This window comes from Dromiciops gliroides, chromosome 1 (genome assembly GCF_019393635.1).
Source record: "Dromiciops gliroides isolate mDroGli1 chromosome 1, mDroGli1.pri, whole genome shotgun sequence".
Taxonomy (NCBI): Eukaryota; Metazoa; Chordata; class Mammalia; order Microbiotheria; family Microbiotheriidae; genus Dromiciops; species Dromiciops gliroides.
Window position 1 is genome coordinate 618,356,974 of NC_057861.1, and position 20,814 is coordinate 618,377,787.

Consider the following 20,814-nt stretch of genomic DNA (forward strand, 5'->3'; position numbering starts at 1 on the left):
TTCCTTACCTTCTAGGTGTCCTTTGCCTGATTTTCAGCATATCAACTCCTTCCTAATAATAAGACTAGCTCCCATTCTTACAGCACTTTGAAGTTGACAAAGGGCTTTTCTCACAACTACTGTTAATAAGCAAGTTAGTGCAAGTGGTAATATCAGCTCTACAGTCTCAGAGAATTAATAGCTCTGAGTCTCAGAGAGGTTAAGTCATTGATTCAGTGTTACACAGAGAGTGATTGTTAGAACTGACATTTGAACCCAGATAGAAGACAGTATGGAATAGGGCTCAAGAGACTCAGGACCCAGCTCTGACACCACTTTTTGACTTTAAGCAAGTCAATCTTCCCGGGCCTTATTTTCCTCACATATAAAAAAAGGGGTTTAGACTAGATGGCCTCTATCTGCAGCTCTAGATCTATGGTCCTAAGATTTGATCTAGTGCCTTGCTTCTTGAGTGGTGGCTTCCTGTGGCCCCTTCTCTTATAGAGGAAAGCAGTCTGATAAACTAATTTACAATGAAGTGTTAGTTACTGATAATCATTTAATGTGTTACTCCTCTTGGGAGAATTTGTTTTTTCAAAGAGTACTCCTGAAAAGGGCAATGTTCAGCTCAATGGAATCAATCTCTAATGGTGACATTTTCAGCCCTGTGTCCCCAGGGGAAAAGAGAGGTTCTCCTTCCTTATAAGGCCAGCTTTCCTGCACAAAGAGAGCGAGGATAGGGGAAATATATTAAAGACATGATAAATAACTGGCAGCTAAGAGAAAATATTAATTCATGGGATTGAAATTAGAAATAGAAGAAAGAAGTACAGGAACAGAAGAGAGGAAACAATTGATAATGGTGGGAATAAGACAGGAGAAATAAAAATAAATTTTCATTCTAATTAGATTTGTAGCTGATGTGCTTTGTGACTTCTATAATCTGGAAAGATGTTGCCAGAAATATTTATTGCTACATTTTCTTAAACAATTAATTTTACATGGAGATTTTCTGCAGTTGTGTTTACAGAAATTTTAATAATTATGCAGGTTGCAGATTCCTGCCTTCTAATATGATACTGCTCTCAAGTCACCATCCCTATGACCACCAACTGCTTTCAGTTAAAAAGTAATATTTTAAAACCAGGTGTGTTAAACATTTTTTGATGCTTCATCATATGTTGAGGGTGTTCATTAATTTATATTATCACTTAATGAACTTAAAGGGTAATGGGCAAGGTGTTTGCTTAATTAAAATACTATTTGTCTTTGAGAAAAAAATTTAATTTTTACTAAATAAGCTGGTACCACACTTGTTATATTTTCTTCTGGTTTCTTGAGCTTCCAACAAAGGTGATAAAGCAGCAGATTTTTAATGGAAGTATGTTCTCCTCTTAAGCTTCCAGAATTAAAACCTCAAAAGGTAGCAGAAGTTTTCATTAATAGTTCCTTGTTTTTGTCCTTTCTTTTTTGAGTGAGAAACATAGCATCTTTTAAAAAAAAAAACCCTAAAGTAGAAACAGATTCCATGGCATGTATTCTTAAAATCATTGTTTATTCAAGGAGGCTTAAAAAATCAGTTAAATTATATTACTTGAAACTTATCATTTAATTGATAAACATAAAAAATAAATAATTCCAGTGGTCAAAGTTTTTTTTAAAATACTTTATATATGATAAAACTGCATATTGTTATATGTGATGGGGGGAGTCTTTCACAGTAATATAGTTTCTTTTTAAACAAGAAATTTAATGTTTAACCTAATGGTTTACTTTTGTTTTTAGTTGCTCAAAATATTGTTATTCCCTCCACTTTCCTATTTGTAATATATCCATTGGAACTGAGAGCACAACATTGTTAAGACCATGAGCCAAACATTTAATCAGCACAGGTTGATTTCAGACTTTATAGTTTAGAACTGTCTATTAATTTAACAGCCAACATGGATCATTTCACATGGTTGTAGAGTCATTGTCATAGTTCTCTAATTTGGGGATGACTAATTGTGTGGCTTCTGTCCTTAATGTGCTTTATTTTTAGTTTTGGGGTTGTTGTTTTTTAACATGCATTCTGTTTTTACACCATCTCCAATGACCAGTATAGCCATCTCCCCTTGATCAAAAACAAATAAGAAAGAGGAGAAATGGCTTAGCAAAATTAACCAATATATCAAGTTCCATCGTTTATGCTGTGTTCCACCACCATGTTACCCACCTTTGTATAGAAGTTCGGGAGATGATGCATTTCCCATGCATTTCTTCATGATCCTGTGTTAACCATGGAGCTATTGGGCTCAGTAGCTCAATTTGATATTACCACATTTTGCCCATTTCACCACTTAAGTACAGGGATAGATAGAAAAGCTGGAAGGGTTAGTTCTGTGTTTTAAAAAAGTTTATAAGTTCATAGAAGAAAACAAAAAGTACAAAAGGGGATACAAACAAATTTTTGTTGCTGTTTTTTTTAATTTAAAAAAGTAGAGTGATGTGTGTATATATAATTTAAAATATATGATAGGTTCACAGGGTTTTTTCTGAATTTTTTTAAATGTAGGCTATAATGGGCATTTTCATATACATTGCAAGATAGAAAGGCAATTACACACAACATGATCTAACAATTTTTGTGCAATGTAAGAATAAGTAAGAATTCTTCTTAACTCATCAGTACCACTTGAAAAATGAGAAGTTAAGGGGCAGCTAGGTGGTGCAGTGGATAAAGCACCAGCCCTGGATTCAGGAGGACCTGAGTTCAAATCTGGCCTCAGACACTTGACACTTACTAGCTGTGTGACCCTGAGCAAGTCACTTAACCCTTATTGCCCTGCGAAAGAAAGAAAGAAAGAAAGAAAGAAAGAAAGAAAGAAAGAAAGAAAGAAAGAAAGAAAGAAAGAAAGAAAGAAAGGGTAAAAGAAAAAGGAGAAGTTAAACCTTAAGGGCCTGTTTCTTTCTATTTGGATCAAATCATCTGGTCACAGTGTTTTCAAATCCTTAGTTATCTCTACTGCTATTGCAATTTGATGATGATTTGTAATTCTGTCATAGTTAGAGGTAGACGGGACTTTAGAGACCATCAAGTCTATGGGTTCTAAGTTTTTTACAGTCTCCATACCCCATGGCTTTTACTAAGCCTTCCCTTAGTCCCATTCAATATTAAAGGAGATAAATTCCAAAATTTATCATGAATTTACACATAAGAAATAAAGAGATTAATTTTAGCAGGATAGTACAGTTATATACTAAATATTCCTGTAACCACTTGATAAGTTTCTTGTACCCCCAGGGGTTTGTGTCTCCTAGGCTGGGCACTCTTCAAGTCCACTACTTGTATTTGAAAGATGAGGAAACTAAATAAAGCTTTTGTGACTTTGCCTAAACTAATGCTACTAATGATATACAGAACCTGGACTAGAACACAGATCTGCCAATTAGTCTAATTTTTTTTTCATTGTATCCCAATTACCACATTTTACATTGTCTTTCCATTGCCTAAAATATGCACTTTTGCCAGATTAATCCTCTTGCTCTATGTGAACACAGCTTTCCTAGTAGAATTTTGAGACTTTAGAAATTATCTAATCCAACCCCTGCATTTTACAGGTCCAGAGGGATGGAGTAACTTCACATGGTCAGGTAGTAGATTAATGGAAGATTTGGGACCTAGAACTTGGATCTCTTGAATTCCACTCTATAGTTTCTCCATTATACCTGAAAGAAATGCAGGAAGAATGGTCCTAGAGCAAATTATTGGTTATCCATGAGATTGAAATGATTTGTATTTCAGTGTCATGGTATTATTGTAAAAATAAAATAATGTAATCACTGTTTATATGAACTCAGGAGATACTAAGTGAGGCCTTATCTGAGTTCTAATGCCTATCTTTTATATTTAGTCATCAGACAAGAAAAAAGATAAGTAGAAAGATTGGATCTAGAAATTGAATTGGTTTTAGAAATAGGAAGAAGACCTTAAGATTGCCGTAGTTAACATAATCGAGAACTGAGCAGAATTATCATTATTAGGGATGAGAATGACTAGCTAGGACAATAAATGGGAATGAATAAGGGGCCTGATATGGACTAGAGAGATTATTACTTCCCCAAATATTGAGGACCAAACCACCTAAGCAATTGCCTGAAGAACACTTAGAAGTACCTCGAGACATAAACAGGGGGAGGCAGTAACCTCCATTCAGAATTGGGAAATGGAAATAGCAGGTGGTCAGAATAGTTGTTTAATATGCTGAATCAGCATTCAGATTTTAAAAGTTGAACATTTTTGATACTTTGTAACTTCAAGCACAATTAAATTCCCAGCTAAGGTAGGTTATAAACTACAAATTGTGTTTATTCTTTTTAAGAGAGAGACAGTATACACACTGAAATAGAGCAGCAAACAAGAGTTCAAATCCCCAAATCACCTTTTAAGAGGTTGGAACACCCCAGATCACATCTTTTACGGGTGTAGCTATAATAAGAAACTATACTGGATTATTATTGGGATAATAATGGAAGCCCAAGAGAACTATACTCTAGAATTAATTTCTCCCTTCCAGTCTACCTTAGCGGTAGGAGAGGGTAGGGGGAGGAGGTGAAATGGGATGTTGAGGAAGCTGCATGGGTAAAGAAAATGCATTTACTAAGATCTCCAGTTAGGAATGACAATAAAAGGAGAGGACAACTGTGCTCTTGTCATCAGTTAACCACACACATATACATAAGCACACAGATAAATACAGTTGTGCAGCCACTTTCACAGTGTAGTACAACTACAACCATAACTGAAAAGGAAAGAATGCAGACAAGGAAGGAAAGCATGAGAACCAAGCCTACCTTGTTTCAAGTAATATTAATACAGAAAAACTGTAAAAGTTAAAGAACTCCTTGAAATATGAAAAACAAGCTAATTCTTTTTTTTAAAAGAGAGTAGATAGAGGGCAGCTAGGTGGCGCAGTAGATAAAGCACCAGCCCTGGATTCAGGAGTACCTGAGTTCAAATCCGGCCTCAGACACTTGACACTTACTAGCTGTGTGACCCTGGGCAAGTCACTTAACCCCCATTGCCCCACAAAAACCAAAAAACCAAAACCAAAAAAAAAAAAAAAGAGAGAGAGAGAGAGAGTAGATAATAATTACCTCATTTACTGTTAAATATATATAGTGACATTTTAGATGTGAAATTTTATTTCATGATTGTTAAGTGTAGTGCAATGGAAAAATCAATAATAGATTTGAAGCTAGAAGACCTGGATTGAAATCCCAGCTCTTTTGTCTGCTTCTTATATGACTTTGGACAAGTCACTTACCTTCTGGGTTTCATTTTCCTTATCCACAAAATTAGGAAATTATACTAAAAGCTCTGTGAGATCCTGTGTAGACTAGAGAGCTGAGAGTATAATTTGAACTTTATAGTTCAAAGTTCCCTCCCTTTTTTGACTTAAAAAGTATCAATCATTCTGATGATAAAAGAATTTTACCCTCTGAGTCCCTGAACATAGAAAGTGCATATGTAAAGTATGCATCCTCTATATCGATCATTTTAGACATGACTAAAGAGAGACAATGATAATGATCTTTGAACGTATACACACCACTCTCATAATGATGATGATGATAGCTAATAGTACCTACTATGTGCCAGGCGCTGTACAAAGTTCTTTACAAATATTATCTCATTTGATGCTCACAACAACTCTGCAAGGTAGGTGCTATTATTATTCCCATTTTACAGATGAGGAAACTGAAGCAAACAGGGTTACATGACTTGTCCAGGGTCACACAGCTAGTAAGTGCCTGAAGCTGGATTTGAACTCAGATGTTCCTGACTCCAGGCCAAGCTGTATTCACTGTGCTACCCCAGCTGCTGCTCCTTTCACAACATTGGTTCCCTGGAACACTTGGATACCAAGACATTTGGACTGAGTTGGTAAAAGAGTTAATTGCTAATAAATAATAAATGGGTTCCTGCCTCCGGGTACAGGTTAGAATTTCCATGCTTAGACTTCATCTGTAGGCACCCTCTTAGTCTCTTCTGGTCAATTATAAATGCCCTGAATTCCTGATAGCCTAGAAAAGTCTTCAGAGACTGGTATGTTAACTCCCTTTTTAGCCTGCTGGTCTGAAAAGACCCCTAGAGAGTAATTGTTTTGTTAACCCTTGCTAACCAGCTATAGGAATCCTTGGTAGCTACAGATATGACACCCCACAGAGAGCTAATAAAATTGGATAACATATCTTTTGTATACCTTTTTTTTTTGTAGGGCAATGGGGGTTAAGTGACTTGCCCAGGGTCACACAGCTAGTAAGTGTCAAGTGTCTGAGGCCGGATTTGAACTCAGGTCCTCCTGAATCCAGGGCTGGTGCTTTATCTACTGCACCACCTAGCTGCCCCTGTATACCTTTAAAATCCCTCAAATATTAAAATTCTTAAAGGGACAATTTGCCCTGAGAAGACTATAATGTATACATGCAATGAAACCAATTTAAAACATAAAGTGTTTAACTGTTGCACATAGCTGAGACAAGAAATGCTCTACAAGGCGGGCTCATCTTTTTTTTTTTTAACTAGCTGATTGTTCGTTATTCTTGATATCTTTTCATATCTTTAGAGCAAGAATATTGATTGCCAATAAGTTTTAGGCTCCTGTCCTCAGTATCTGATCTTCACTTGTGAACCTGAGATGTCATCAAATAATGGATCATCTTAAACTAGAATACTGTACCAGTTACATAGACAGCTTATTGAGGTTAAAGAGCATAATGTTAAAGCTAAGAGTCTAATGCTACTAAATAATAACTTTATAAGATAATTTAAAGTTTCCAATACACTTTATATCATTTCATTTTAAAGCCTCATGACAACCTTGCTAACTGAAGTAGTGTTATTCCCATTTTACAGATGTGGAAACAGGCACGGAGAAATTTAGTGACCTGTTCATGATCACATAGCTAGTAAATGTCAGAGCCAGAACTTGAACCCAAATCTTTCTAACTGTAAGTTAAAAGGCACAATCAAAAGGAAACGCTAGAATCATACAGAGACATTTTCTTAAACAATTCTGGTGACAGGAGCCATGAAGAAAATTTATATTAGGATAGAGAGAGAGAAGAAAAGGGAGAGAGACAAGGGGCTAGGTTGGGAAGAGAGAGCAAGCACAAAGTGAATATTATCAGCCTTTAAAAGTTCCAAATAAGGGGTCAAGATTCATTCCTCATTGACAACCTCTGGTTACTTCTGAGAAGACGCCTTGCTTTCTTATTTAGAAAAGTTAGCCTGAAGTAAGTTAACAAATATCTTATGACTGGATAACTTTGTTAGATCATTAGAGAGCATGCCTTTGTTTGGAAAATTAACATTTTCATCCCTGATTCCCCCAAGAAGTCTGAGGATTCAGACTTCCTGGAATTTCAGTGAAAACTTCAACTTTTGACATTTACTTTCAAGTAGTAAGTTAAGTCAAATTAGTTAGCTAAGTAGTCAGCATTGGTTTATTATTGCACATTACACACAGTGCTTTCTAAGGTATATTTCAGGCCAAGAAAATGTTTTGTTTACCAGTAAGTAAAAATCAAAAGACTATTGCTGTTCAGAATAGTGGGCAGTTTTCCTGAGGTAGAGCAACAGCATTCAAAGCTGGAAGGTTTTATTTCTCTACTAATAGCAAATTGCTTTTCTATAAAGCATAAAATTACCTCTTGTGATCACGTGGATAGTTTTGTCTTAATAGCATGCTCTCTTTCTTGTACTTAAATACTAACAGGGAAGGCAAAATAAATACCCACTATACTTAGAGATCTCTTGGATGGAATGAGTTCCTTAAGTATTCTTTAATTACTAGTAGAAGTAATTCTGTTTTGTTTTTCAGAGAGAGAACAAGGGGGGGGGAGAGAGAGACTTTGGGTTGTACTAGTCAAGTAGACTTTGAGGTTCTAATGAACCTTAGGAACCTTATTCCTAGCTCTGTAATCTTAATGATAATGATGGTGATGTTAGCTGTCACTCCTATAACTCTTTAAGGTGTGGAGGACACTTTGTGTGTTTTACCTCATTTGATCCTCAAAACAATTTTATACTGCAGGCACTCCCTATATTTTTATCACCATTTTGCAGTTCAAGAAACAGATTCAGAGATGTTAGTGACTTGTCCAGGGTCACACGTGCAAGTATTTGAAGCAAGATTTAAACCCAAATCTTCATGTCCAAGCTGGCTGATCTTAACTATTAATTGGGTCACCAAAGGATGTGAACTTGGAAATAGAAATTAATAATTTAATCACAGACAAATGAATTTAAATTGTCCTAAAATGTTTTAAATAATTATATTTTTCTTTTTTGAAATAAAAGCTCAGGTACCTCAATAAGCATGTATTAAGCACATACTCAATACATATGTGATTGTGTGTGATGTACAAGTGTACAAATAGACTCTCTAGTAGTATAAAATTAAAGCTACAGAGGGTGTGATCTCTATCTTCTTTACAGTACTTCATTTTGATCAGTTGTGTGCCATCCTCTCAGAGTATAAGTCAAATACAACAGAACCCTTTCATAGCATGAATTGCTTGATATTAAAAAATTCAGATATCCCATGGGCTAAATTATACCTTCCATACAGAACAACCACAAGCAGCATTAACCCAGTGATATCATGGTTAACTTAAACTGGGATGGGTATTGGCTGTCTCACACCAACACCAGTGAATTACAGGGGTTTTCACCAGACTGATCATTTCAGAGAAAGGATGTTAATGGGGTGGCACCTTTCAGGCAAAATCATGTGATCTTTTTATCACTTAAATAGGCCAGAAATTAATTCTCAATTTACTGAAAGATATAGTTTTGAGTTCTTTTATCATCTGCCACTTGATCGACAAATATCTAAGCTCAGAAGTGTAAGTCTTTGATTTTACTTTTGGTTTGAGTGTGTGTGTGTGTGTGTGTGTGTGTGTGTGTGTGTGTGTGTGTGAGCGTTGGGTTTTTTTGTTTGTTCATTTTCAGAAGGGGGAGGGTACTATCCGTGGGAACATACACTCCACCCTCTCTGTAAGGTTTGTGGCAAGAATTGCATCATTCCCCATTACGGCCATCCTCATTTCAGAGCATCTGTGCATTAACTTCCGCACTTTTGGCTCCTTTCATTGGTATGAAGAGGGTGGAGTGTATTGCATCGATTCACCTTTCATTTGTGTGTTTGATGTGGCATTTATATTAAGTAGGAGTAATTTTTTTTCTGATTTTTTTTTCTTGTGTCACCAGTGCACCTATTCCATTCTTCCATCGCTGTGCTCCTGTGAACATTTCCTGCTATGCCAAGTTTGCAGAGGCCCTGATCACCTTTGTCAATGACAATAGTGTCTTACACAGGCTGATTAGTGGAGTAATGACCAGCAAAGAAATTATATTGGGACTTTGCTTGTTATCACTAGGTAATTGTTTTTCTCATTCTTAGCTATTACATAGAACTGCAGTAGGAGACTGTTCTGTTCTTTGGCCAGAGTATGAATAAAAATTGGTGATAAGTCTTCAGGAAATGTATAAACTACTCAGAGTGACAAGAACTGCTTCAGAGTATATTTACTTGCACTCTGAAATCCCCTCCCCCCTTTTCTTTCTGTGGAGATAGCTATTTCAGAATTTGACCAGCCTTTGACTAATGGTGCTCTCTTGTCGTATAGGGGCAGCACCTTCAAAATACTGTGTTTTCAACTTGTTCCCAGAAAACCTATCTTTTTAAAAAAAATAGGAGATAGTTGTATGTATCTGATAGTAAGGAGATGAGTTTTGTTGATGGTGCCTTTAGAAGTATTTTTTTTTTCTTATATTACATTGAAATACCACTCATGAATTTAGGAAAGCCCTACTCATTGACTATTGAGTTTCCTGGACATGAAGTAGACTTGAAGATGAAAATTGTTCCCACTTTATTTTTAAAATAAAAACTCTGTAGATTAAAATACAATTACTTGTAACCATATTTAATACCAGACTTTCCAGACTATTCATATCTTAGTTGGGACCTATAAATTATCATAGGAACCAGGATGTTCTTGATCACAGTACTATATCATACCGTGTGTACCAATGCGTACTTTATTACAGGTGTTGACTTCTGTCACAGAGTTAAGAGAAAATCTATCCAAGTTTTTCTTGCAATTATGGAGTATTTTTGCTTAGGTCACACTGACCCAATTGAAATAGTACTCTCTATGTGAAAAATCTTCTGTGTTATTTAAGATTTCCATCTGTGTTGGTTCCTGTCCACTTATTGCAAAATTGAAGACTATAATAATTCGTAATATTTATTTGGGTTTGCAGATGGCCCTGAGAAAACTAGACTCCTGCTCCAGTTCTGTAATAATTATTGCTATACTATTTTATACCAAGTTCCTTGTATATTTAAAGACTGTAAAAGAGAAAAAATCACAAGCTATAAAATCAGTGGTTGTCATATTGTATAGTATTAGTGTTATAGAAATGCTTACATTGTCACTGGTGGCCACTTATATCAGAATAGTTTTGTTTTGTAACACACATATATATTATATATACATGAATATATGATATATATTTTAATAGGAATATTTTAGTTATCTTGTTTGTGAAATGGGCCTTTAGTTATTGTGGGATGTCATGACAAAATATGGTCAAGCTATGTGTTCTTGAAATACAGCTGTCCATTATCATGATTCCTTTTTTTTCCATAGTGTGACACAGGCAAGAGAGTTTACTTAATAACTCTTCTGTACTTTGAACAAAAAGCTTTCACACAAAAATGCCTGGCCTCACTCTGAAAGTGAAACCAGTTAAGAGTCAGGGGATAAGGGGATAGGGCATTGAATTTATAAGCCATTGTTCTCTAGTGCCACCCCATGGTGAATATGCAGCTTTTTATATTAATTATAAAATTTAAAATAGTAGAAATGAGTAAAGAGTAAAGACAATGTAGTATATTCCTTTCTGTTCCCAAGTAGAAGCTTCACTGAATTGTTTGATCTTAATCTGAGTGCATATGCTACCTAATTGAATTAATCTATCTAGACTGGAGTAATTTTTTTCTTATCACAAACATGATATGTCATACTGTCTACATTTGTTTGTTGGCATGTGTGTGTGCATGTGAGTTCCACCCTGCTGCCTTTTGACAGAGATGACCTGCTTCCTTCCCTTTGGCAAATCTACACTAGTCATTGTGTGCTCATTAAGTCACCATGTGCATTTGCATGGATTTTTGTCTCTTGTTTACAAATGCACTGTTTGTTCTTTTGTTTTAATCGTTACTGTTTTTCAAATGGCAGAAGTAGCTTATCCAAAATGATAACACAGCCAAGGTTTTTCCTTCTTATCTGAGCAGAGGTTATACATTAGTCACTTCAAAGAATCAGCATATTTTTTCTGAGGCAACTCCCCTCTCTCAGCTACTATTGATTGAAATGTGCTTATGCTAAGTATTTCTCTTAGTATTTTATTGTAATTTAGAATAGTTGCCCTCTGTCTTCCTTGGAATAATTGCTCTCTGTCTTCCTTGCAGTTCTATCCATGATTTTGATGGTGATAATTAGGTACATATCCAGAGTACTTGTATGGATCTTAACAATTCTGATCATACTGGGTTCACTTGGTAAGCTGTTAATTTCTTTGTTGTTGAGAAATTTGACTTGACAGTTAATATTTACACTTAATTCTCTATCATTGCTAATATATGTAGCATTCTTAATGAACATCTTTTGAGCCTCATGGACTCATTTGTATTGCTAGGTGTCTATTACAAAATGTGTAACATCTGGAAGGTAAACTTGAAATTTAAGAATTTCTAGATGAACCTTCCCAAATACAGGTCTGTCCCTCTTACAGAGAGTTATAGATAACTAATTCAGATAAAGTGGGAAATTCACTGGTATTTGAAATATAGGAAAGAAGAGACACCCAAGAGGAGATGCTGTAAGGAAAAGCACGCAGTTTGGACATTTTCTCCTACCAGATATAATATGATACCCTTCCTTCTTCCCTTTTGTCTTTTCTTTCATTTTATTTCTTCCAGAATACTTCCCTTGTCAGGTGAGTTGGCCCTTCCTTCCCTTTCACTTTTTGCACTTCTCAATGCCTGAAGCAGCCCCTTCTGAGATGTTGTCATTCTCTCTAGTTGGCAAATATTGCTGATTTGGTGGGGAGAGAGAGACAGAGACAGAGACAGAGACAGAGACAGACACTCATTCTTCAACTTTTTTCCCCTCTCACTTTATTTTTTCTCCTGTTGCCTTATTTCTCTACTGTTCTTTTTCTTTCATTCCCTCATGTAATTTTTGAATGGCTTTTCTTCTTTTCTCACCCTTTCCCCTCAGCTGATTCTGTGATCCTCACTTCGTTCTCATAATCCAGTCTCTCCATTTCCCTTGACCTACCCATGTCCAGAGCCTCTTTCTTGTCCCTTTTCATCCTTGTCAATGGTATAGAAGCGCTCTCTCTTTTTTTTTTCCCCTCGAATCTCCCTTAACTTCAAAGATAGTCATCAGTAGGACTGGGGAAGGCTATCCCTGTGGCACTGCAGAATTTCTACACGTCTGCTGTGGGAGAGGATAAGGTGAGGAGAGGTCCCATCATGTTGGTCAAGTGCTGCAGTAGCACATGGCCTCTGCCACTTCTCCCTTTGAATGGTGGTGCCAGTGTACCATTGGGCACCATATTCCTACGGCGCTGTTTAGGACCCAGCTAACTTAAATTTTTAATTGACATATTCTCTCATGACTATCATTGCCCAAACATACTTTTTTGCCCTCAGGTGGCACAGGTGTGCTGTGGTGGCTGTATGCTAAGCAAAGAAAATCTCCCAAAGAAACTGTTATTCCAGAACAGCTTCAAATAGCTGAAGACAATCTCCAGGCCCTCCTCATCTATGCCATTTCAGCTACAGTGTTTACAGTGAGTATTTGATTTTGTTGTGTTATGTTTGGGTATGGTTCTTTTCTTCTATTTGTTTTTCATTTAGACTAGGTTCATGATGGGAAAAGCTTCTTACGGTTTTTACTTTCTTCTCTTGGCCATTATAAATTATTCATATAATGGGAAAAATTTCCCTCCCTATCCCAAGCTTTCATGGTAGTTCCTTAGTTGTTGAGCCAAATTCAGAGCTTTGCACCACTTTCCCTGTTTTGGAAGGAATGAAGGATTTTCATTTCATGAGTTCTCATTTGCCCTACTGTCATTTGCCACTAACAGTTAATTTCTAGAAATCGGGAAATATTGCAAAAACTCATTTTAGTTGGAATTACAACAAAAAGTTGTGATTTTTTAAGGAAAAAAAAGGCTTCTGTTTACTCATTGCATTTGCATATTTCCTGGATAGTTTTCATTTTGCTAGCTTTTTCTCAAATTTTTCAGTGTAAACTTTTTCTGTAGTGTTACAAATTATTTCAAGTAAATAGGTAGAAGTTGCCTATTAACTTGTTTTAATGAAGGTATATGGCTAAACAGCCAATATGTATACCTCTTTCTTTTTCCCCCACCCCATTCCTCCACTTTAAAGGATGAGCTGTGACAGTCCATACCCAATAGTCTTCTAAAAGGGTTACCTACAGCTAGGTGGTGCAGTGGATAAAGCACCGGCCCTGGATTCAGGAGTACCTGAGTTCAAATCCGGCCTCAGATACTTGATATGTACTAGCTGTGTGACCCTGGGCAAGTCGCTTAACCCCCATTGCCCCACAAAAAAAAGGGGGGGGGGCTTACCTAGATCCTTGCTCTTAGAATAGCACCTTATACCTAATAGACAGCAAATGCTTAAATCAAAGTGAATCCTAACCATTTTCCCCCATTTGTCCCTTAAGCCCACTGCCATTATAAAAGTAAAGTGCTCCTTCACTAGATTTTTCCAATTTATGCATATGATGAAATATCATGGAAGGTGACTTGTGTTCTTTGTAAGATGTGATCATATCTGAAAATAGCAGTGACCAATAAATATCTACTGTGTTGACATTCACAAGCATCTGTATGACTACAGGGCCCTCATGCCACTGCAAACCTTCCTTTGAACTTGGAGGTTGGTAGCAACTATAACAGTGCAAAGATATCTCTGCCATGATAGTTATCTCTGATGCAGAAAAACAGCCAGGAAGAAATAAACAGTAGCCTCTTAAAGGAGGGGAAGCACTTGGTTTTTATACATCCATCACACTAAGGTTTAACAGGGGCTTTACATATATAACCTAATTTTATCCTTAAGACAAACCTCTAAGAAAGACAGTATAAATAGCATCATTCCCATTTTACAGATAAGGAAATGGAGCAAGTTGCAGAGCCAGGAACTAAGACTTAAGTCTTCCAGTTTCTAGCCCAGTATTTTTTTCATTAGCATAATGTTGCCTTTTTAAAGTGATTTTCTTCTATTAAGTTATTATATTTCCTCTTAAAAATACACACATACCTAAGTTCAAATCCAGCCTCGGACACTTGACACTTACTGTGTGACCCTGGGCAAGTCACTTGACCCTCATTGCCCTACAAAAAACAAACAAAAAAAAATACACACATATTTATGTATATGTATGTGTGTATGTGTGTGTATTGTCGATCTCATGGCACCTGGTACAGTGCCTTCAGCCTTGATTCAGGAATTAATTGAGGCTGATTGGGTAGTAGCAGATAAACTTATTATTTCATGTCATTAGGGGGGGCACAGCTAGGTGGTACAGTGTATAAAGCACCAACCCCGGATTCAGGAGGACCCGAGTTCAAATATGGCCTCAGACACTTGACACTTACTAGCTGTGTGACCCTGGGCAAGTCACTTAACCCTCATTGCCCTGCCTCACCCCCCAAATTAATTAAAATTTTTAAAAAAGCAGAAGGCATCATCTCATGTAATTGGATTTGAAATTGCTTGTAGTCAAGATCTGAATCTATTCTAGAGTAATCCAAGAATGCTGCTTTGTGCTCTTCAGGTGCTTGGACAACACTGTTGAATGATGGTAATACTGGCATTCTCTAATGATTGTGTTACTCTTTTTTAAGTTTAGATGTTATATCATTCTTGGCTTGCTTTTTCACCACCTAAAATGATGACTGGAAAATATGTCTCTCTTTGCCCAGGTGATCTTGTTCTTGATCATGTTAGTAATGCGCAAGCGTGTTGCCCTCACCATTGCCTTGTTCCATGTGGCTGGCAAAGTCTTCATTCACTTGCCACTCCTTGTCTTCCAACCATTTTGGACCTTTCTTGCCCTTCTTCTATTTTGGATGTACTGGATCATGACTCTGCTTTTTCTTGGCACTCTAGGTGAGAAAGCATGTTACTGTGTGTTTTAAATGATAAATTTGATTAGTTGTGTTTGTTATAAGAAATTAAAAATACATGGGAAAAGTAATTAACCTTCAAGCAGCTGCTGGCTAAGGTGTAACAAACCACCAGGCCTGCCAAAGCTGTGATGGTGCCTCAAATTGACACTATTAGAGTTTTTTGAAACAAAGTCTAGGGATAGAAATACAGATCAGATAAGAAGTGGGAGTCCATTCTGGTTCTGAGCAGTCATCATTGTGCTGATCTTGGAACTTGGATTCAGTCCAAGGTGGATCCAGGAATTCCTTCTAATCTATAGCCAGATTAACCTGGAAATAGTCCATACCTCAAAGGTATCCTTCTAGATTAGACTAGAACCCCAAGACCCACTCTTATTCAGACCTACCACTCAAAAAAAGCTAGCCCTGAATTGAATTAACCAAGTGGAGTAAAATTATTTGGGTAATAAAACTTGGTGTATTTGCTTTGCTTCAGTTCATAGCCCATTTTGAGGATTTCTTCTATGTATGTATATTAAAGTATTCTAACTTGGTAGAGGGATGGGTGTGAAGAATAGCTGTTTCATCATAGTGAAAAGCTCTATGCAATCATTCTTTGAAATACTTAAAGAATGTATCCATTCCAATTTAAAGGTTTCTTATGGAGAGGGATTGTGATATGGAAGAAATTAATTGATGTGGTTTTCCAGAAGTGAACCATATAACTCTAACTTTTAAGCTCAGCCTGCTAGCTGTGTAGTAAAAGATTACACAAAACATGACTATTAATAATTTCTGTGGTACTTTTAAGGTTTACAAAGTGCATTCTTCACAACAACCCAGTGAAGTAGGTAAAGTAGTGCTACCTCCTTTTAGAGAGGAGAAAACAGACTTAGAGACATTACGTAACTAGTTCCAGATCATATAATTAGTTGGTTACAGAAATAGGACTTGAACCCAGCACTTCTGACTACGAGACAAATGCTTTTTCTATTGGACCATTCGGCCTCTCTGTTACACATGAATGCATCTATGAACCACCATCCTGTGGGGAGAAGTAGGTTGTGCATGGTAGATCAATATAAGAATTATTTTGATTTTTTTATACATGTTGCCCTGAATGTCATAGGATAATTGTGATTTAAATCTAGATTATTTAATCATTTTCCCACAAAGGAAATTGAGGCCAGAGATGTAAAGTGACTTGCTGAAAAAACTAGGTTTTCTTTCCTCAAATTCAGTGGTCTTGATCACTGAATCACACCAGTTTTTCTCATTCAATCTCTTACAAAGAAAGAGTAGTACCATAATGTGTACAGAAAGGACTGTCTGTCCCCAACCATTGTCTCTATACCTTCAGAACTTAATGGAAAGAAGTAGAAATAAAATTTCCTGCAATCACTTCATTTGTCCCTCATTTTGTATTCTACTTGAGGCGAAGCCAAGGCATATCAATTTTTAGGCCACCTTTAGGTTGAAGAATGGTAATCCCTGACCAGGACACAGGTAGTGGAGTCCAAAGGATGGCTATAAATAAGAAGAATTGTTTTCATAGCTAGGTTTACAAGGTCCCAAATTCTGAAATCAATCAGATGCCAAAATGTCACTAGTGCCTGGGAGTTGTCCATTTCTCTAACTTGATTCCCCAAAGCACAGGTATTTTTATAGCCACTTGATTCCTTGGTCCAGTATAGTTAAGGATAGTTAATCCTTTTTTCTGAGTCATCTGCCTCTTTTGGGCCATCTGTTCAGGTAACAACACTATCTCTGATTTATCACTTGTTCCCTAAAACCCTTCGCTTCATATTCTCCTTCTATCATGTGTACATCCCAGCAGAACCTGGACTAGGTGCAGGCAACATACACAGGAGGCTGGTCTCTTTCTTTATGCCACTGTAATATGGCTAAGAACAAAATATGAAAAAGTCTATTACAGTTATGATTTCTTTGAGGGTTGGCCTTACCAGAGTTTGACTTGTATGATAGTGTAGTAACACTGGGACTTTTCTCAATCAAATCTTCTTGGTGTGTTGGCTTAATTTTAATCACTGTAGTGAATAGCTAATAAAATTTGAGGGGTTTTTTTTTCCTTACAAATTTGTAATTCAGGGGGCGGCTAGGTGGTGCAGTGGATAAATCATGGGCCCTGGATTCAGGAGTTCCTGAGTTCAAATCCGGCCTCAGACACTTGACACTTACTAGCTGTGTGACCTTGGGCAAGTCACTTAATCCCCATTGCCCCACAAAAAAACAAAAAACAAAACAAATTTGTAATTCATCTCAGAATCAAGTTACCACTTTAAAATGTTTGCAAGCTATAATAGTAAGTCTAAAGATAACACAAAGTATTCACAAATATATAAATCATTCATTTTTCATGAGACCATCTTTAAAATGAGATTATGCTTGATCATCTCCCAAGTCCCATTCACCTTTAAGTCTTAGGATTCTGTGATCTTATTGGCCAAGCAGTTTTCAGTGGCTATTTCTCCAGTCAGTTCAGAAAGCATTTATTGATTATGTATTATATTCATAAAAAGAAGAGTTCTTTATTGACTAGAGTAAAAGAGTTGAGACAAAAGCTTGATCTTGAAGAATGTGCGGAATGTTAAAGCGGCAAACTGATGGTGGAAAAGGCATTCCAAATGGGAGAAACAGGAATGAGGAAGGCGTTCTGGCTGGAGTGATAGAGATATGAATTAGGCCTGATTATTAAGAAACTGGAATGCCAGATAGGAATTTGAATAGTCAGTGTATACAGTTCATTATAGGTTTTTAAATGAGGGGATGAGCATGGTATAATGGATAGAATGCTAGACCTATCATTAGTAAATCTCAAGTAGAGTTCTACCTCCAGCATTTCCTAGCTTCCTGATCAACAACTAGTTGCTTAATCTAAACGTTTAACAAAATAAATATCTCCATGATGTAGTACCTAACTCAGAGAGTTGTAGAGAGACTATTGAAATGATGGTTGCACAAGACTTTGAAGTTCTAAATAAACATCAGATGACGATGATAAGAGTCTGCTAGGGTATTGATGATGTAAACTACCAAAGAAGAAAGGACAGAAGAGAAGAACTGAACATAGTGAAAAGCAAAAGATGACTCAAGTTTTCATGCATGGGTAAATGGTGGTATGTATTACAGATAAAAATGGGAAAATTAAGAAGAGAGAATGGCTCGAGGTATTAGCTAAGTTCTCTTTGGGACACCGAGTGTCTTAGATTTATACAAATGTTGTTTCTTCCCCAGTTTGATTTTTTAAAATTTCCACCAATCTCTTTTATTCATTATACACTATAGCTTCATTTCTAGTATCTCCTTAGAGTTTAGACCAACATATTATAAAAAATCTTTGAAGTATTTGTATACTTAAAACCATTTTGGTGGTGGGGTAGAGGTGTCCCCTGTTAATCTAACTTATATTAAAATCTTTTCTATAGCAGACATGCTGGAATGAGGTTCTAATGTAACCGTTTCCTTGAATTACTTTTATCACCATTGTAAATGTTCCTATTCAGATAATATATTTCCTTCATTTTAATTAGTTTAGTCTATACATAATAATATTCAGATGATAATCTCCTATAAACTCTCTAATCATCTTAATGAGTAAATATTTTAGAAACATTACAATTTATTTTAAATTTGAATGATCTAAGAAGTTTATATTAATCTTCCCTTTATCATTGTGTGGGACCTTTTGATTCTTTTCGCCCTTTTGTTGTTAACAAATATGTTCTTCTGGTATAATAATAATGCTTTTGAGATGCACAGTTCTTTTCATCTGACTGCTGCTGTGTATTTAGGGATCCTAAAGATGTTTAACAAGTTTAATAAAGGCAAGCCCCTATTTTATAAAATTGTTGTGAGAGAGGGGCGGCTAGGTGGCGCAGTGGATAGAGCACTGGCCCTGGAGTCAGGAGTACCTGAGTTCAAATCCGGCCTCAGACACTTAACACTTACTAGCTGTGTGACCCTGAGCAAGTCACTTAACCCCAATTGCCTCACTAAAAAAAAAAAAATTGTTGTGAGAGAGCTATTGAAGTCAGTGGCTGAAAAGTTTTAATTCAGAGCTTTATCCTCACAATGAAAATTGTCCTTTCTTCCCCAAATCACTGTACCAGGAAGATGGCTCTTCCAGAGAGTTACCTGTTTATTTCAATATCATGAGTTCTTAAGTTACTAGTATTCAAGAGTTTGTTTCCTTGCTCTTCCATTATAATACTGTTTCAGAAGGAGCCAGTGCTAGGAAAGGAAAGAGAGAAGGGGCTCTTGGGGAGGAAAAGAGTGTGTTTCTGGCATTCATAACCTCATAAGTTTAGAACTAGAAGGAACTTCGGGACTGTTGCAGGACTGAAGGGATGTTGGGGCTCTACCTCTACTTGAAAAGACAAAGTATAGTGGCTATATCTGACTTTCCTTGGTAGAGGAATTTTCCATATAAACTGTGTTTGAACCATTTGAGGTTGGTGTTTTGGTGGGAGTTTGGGATTGGGTTTGGGGTTTTTTTCTTGGTTGGGAAGGATGGCACATTAAACCCTCTGAACATGATACACAGCAGCCTTTCTGTCTCTTCTCTAGAGATGAACTTCTGTCATCTCTGCTTTCTATTCACAAAATTGACTTATAAATTTAATGCAACCCTAATCAAAATACAAATACTTTTGGACCCAGATAAAATTATAACAAAATGTAATGTAAAAAACATAGGCAAAAATATTAAGGGACTCTTTGGGGAATAAAAAAATGATAAGATGATAAATCTCAGACTTTGAGTTTTATTACAAAACAATCAGAACTTATCTTGGACAAATTTTTTTAATGAGACAAAGGAACAGAATAGTGATATAAGTAATAGAATAAAATATATACAAAGGACTATTGTTTCATGTGCCTTTAGAAAATAAAAACCGGGGAAAGGATCCATTATTAGAATGAATGAAATGAAAAAAATTAATTATTCTTCAAATTTTCTTCAAGGTTTCTCAAAATTTCTATCTCTGATCTGCTTCACAAGTCCAAAGATCCCCAAGTGATCTTCATAATTTCTTTCTCTTTATTCAATACAAATCCTTCAACTTTTCTCTCTCCTCTTGCTCCCAAGTCCCCCCCCCAACTCAAAAGTAGAATAATTTAAATACAAGAAAAAAACATATAATCAAGAAGAAAACTGGTAAGGGAGGAGAAAGCAGATTAAACATATAAAATTTCTAAAGAATTCATAAAAATATCTATTCCTGAATAAGTTTGGAAAAACTGTTTTATTATGAAGTAGAAAATCATCAGCAAACATGATTATTTCTATATATAGAAAGTCAGAAGACAAGCAATGTAATGAAACTCGAGTCTATTACATACAGCTTGTTTTTTCAGTGTTATTAAATTTAACACAGTAGTAGCAACATTACCTTGCTTGTCTCTGCTCCCTCTTGCCTTCTGTCTACTCTATTCTATGTGTTTTTAAAGGTGTGCTTCAAAACCAAATAGAACTGTCACTTATAGTGTCGTTTTTAAAAGCCAGTTTTGGTTAGAAGTAGAATTATTCTGTCTCATTTAAC

The 20,814-nt window shown here is 36.2% G+C and overlaps 1 protein-coding gene across 2 annotated transcripts in view; it reads left to right on the top strand.

Moving 5' to 3' along the window:
- The window catches only part of SLC44A1 (solute carrier family 44 member 1), a 215,909-nt gene that overhangs the window by 153,796 nt on the left and 41,299 nt on the right, over positions 1–20,814 (top strand). For both annotated transcript variants that reach the window (XM_043985574.1, XM_043985566.1), the window contains exons 6-9: positions 9,236–9,405; positions 11,508–11,597; positions 12,756–12,895; positions 15,065–15,251. In XM_043985574.1, coding sequence (XP_043841509.1) covers positions 9,236–9,405; positions 11,508–11,597; positions 12,756–12,895; positions 15,065–15,251 — 587 coding nt within the window. The remainder of the gene's footprint in view (positions 1–9,235; positions 9,406–11,507; positions 11,598–12,755; positions 12,896–15,064; positions 15,252–20,814) is intronic.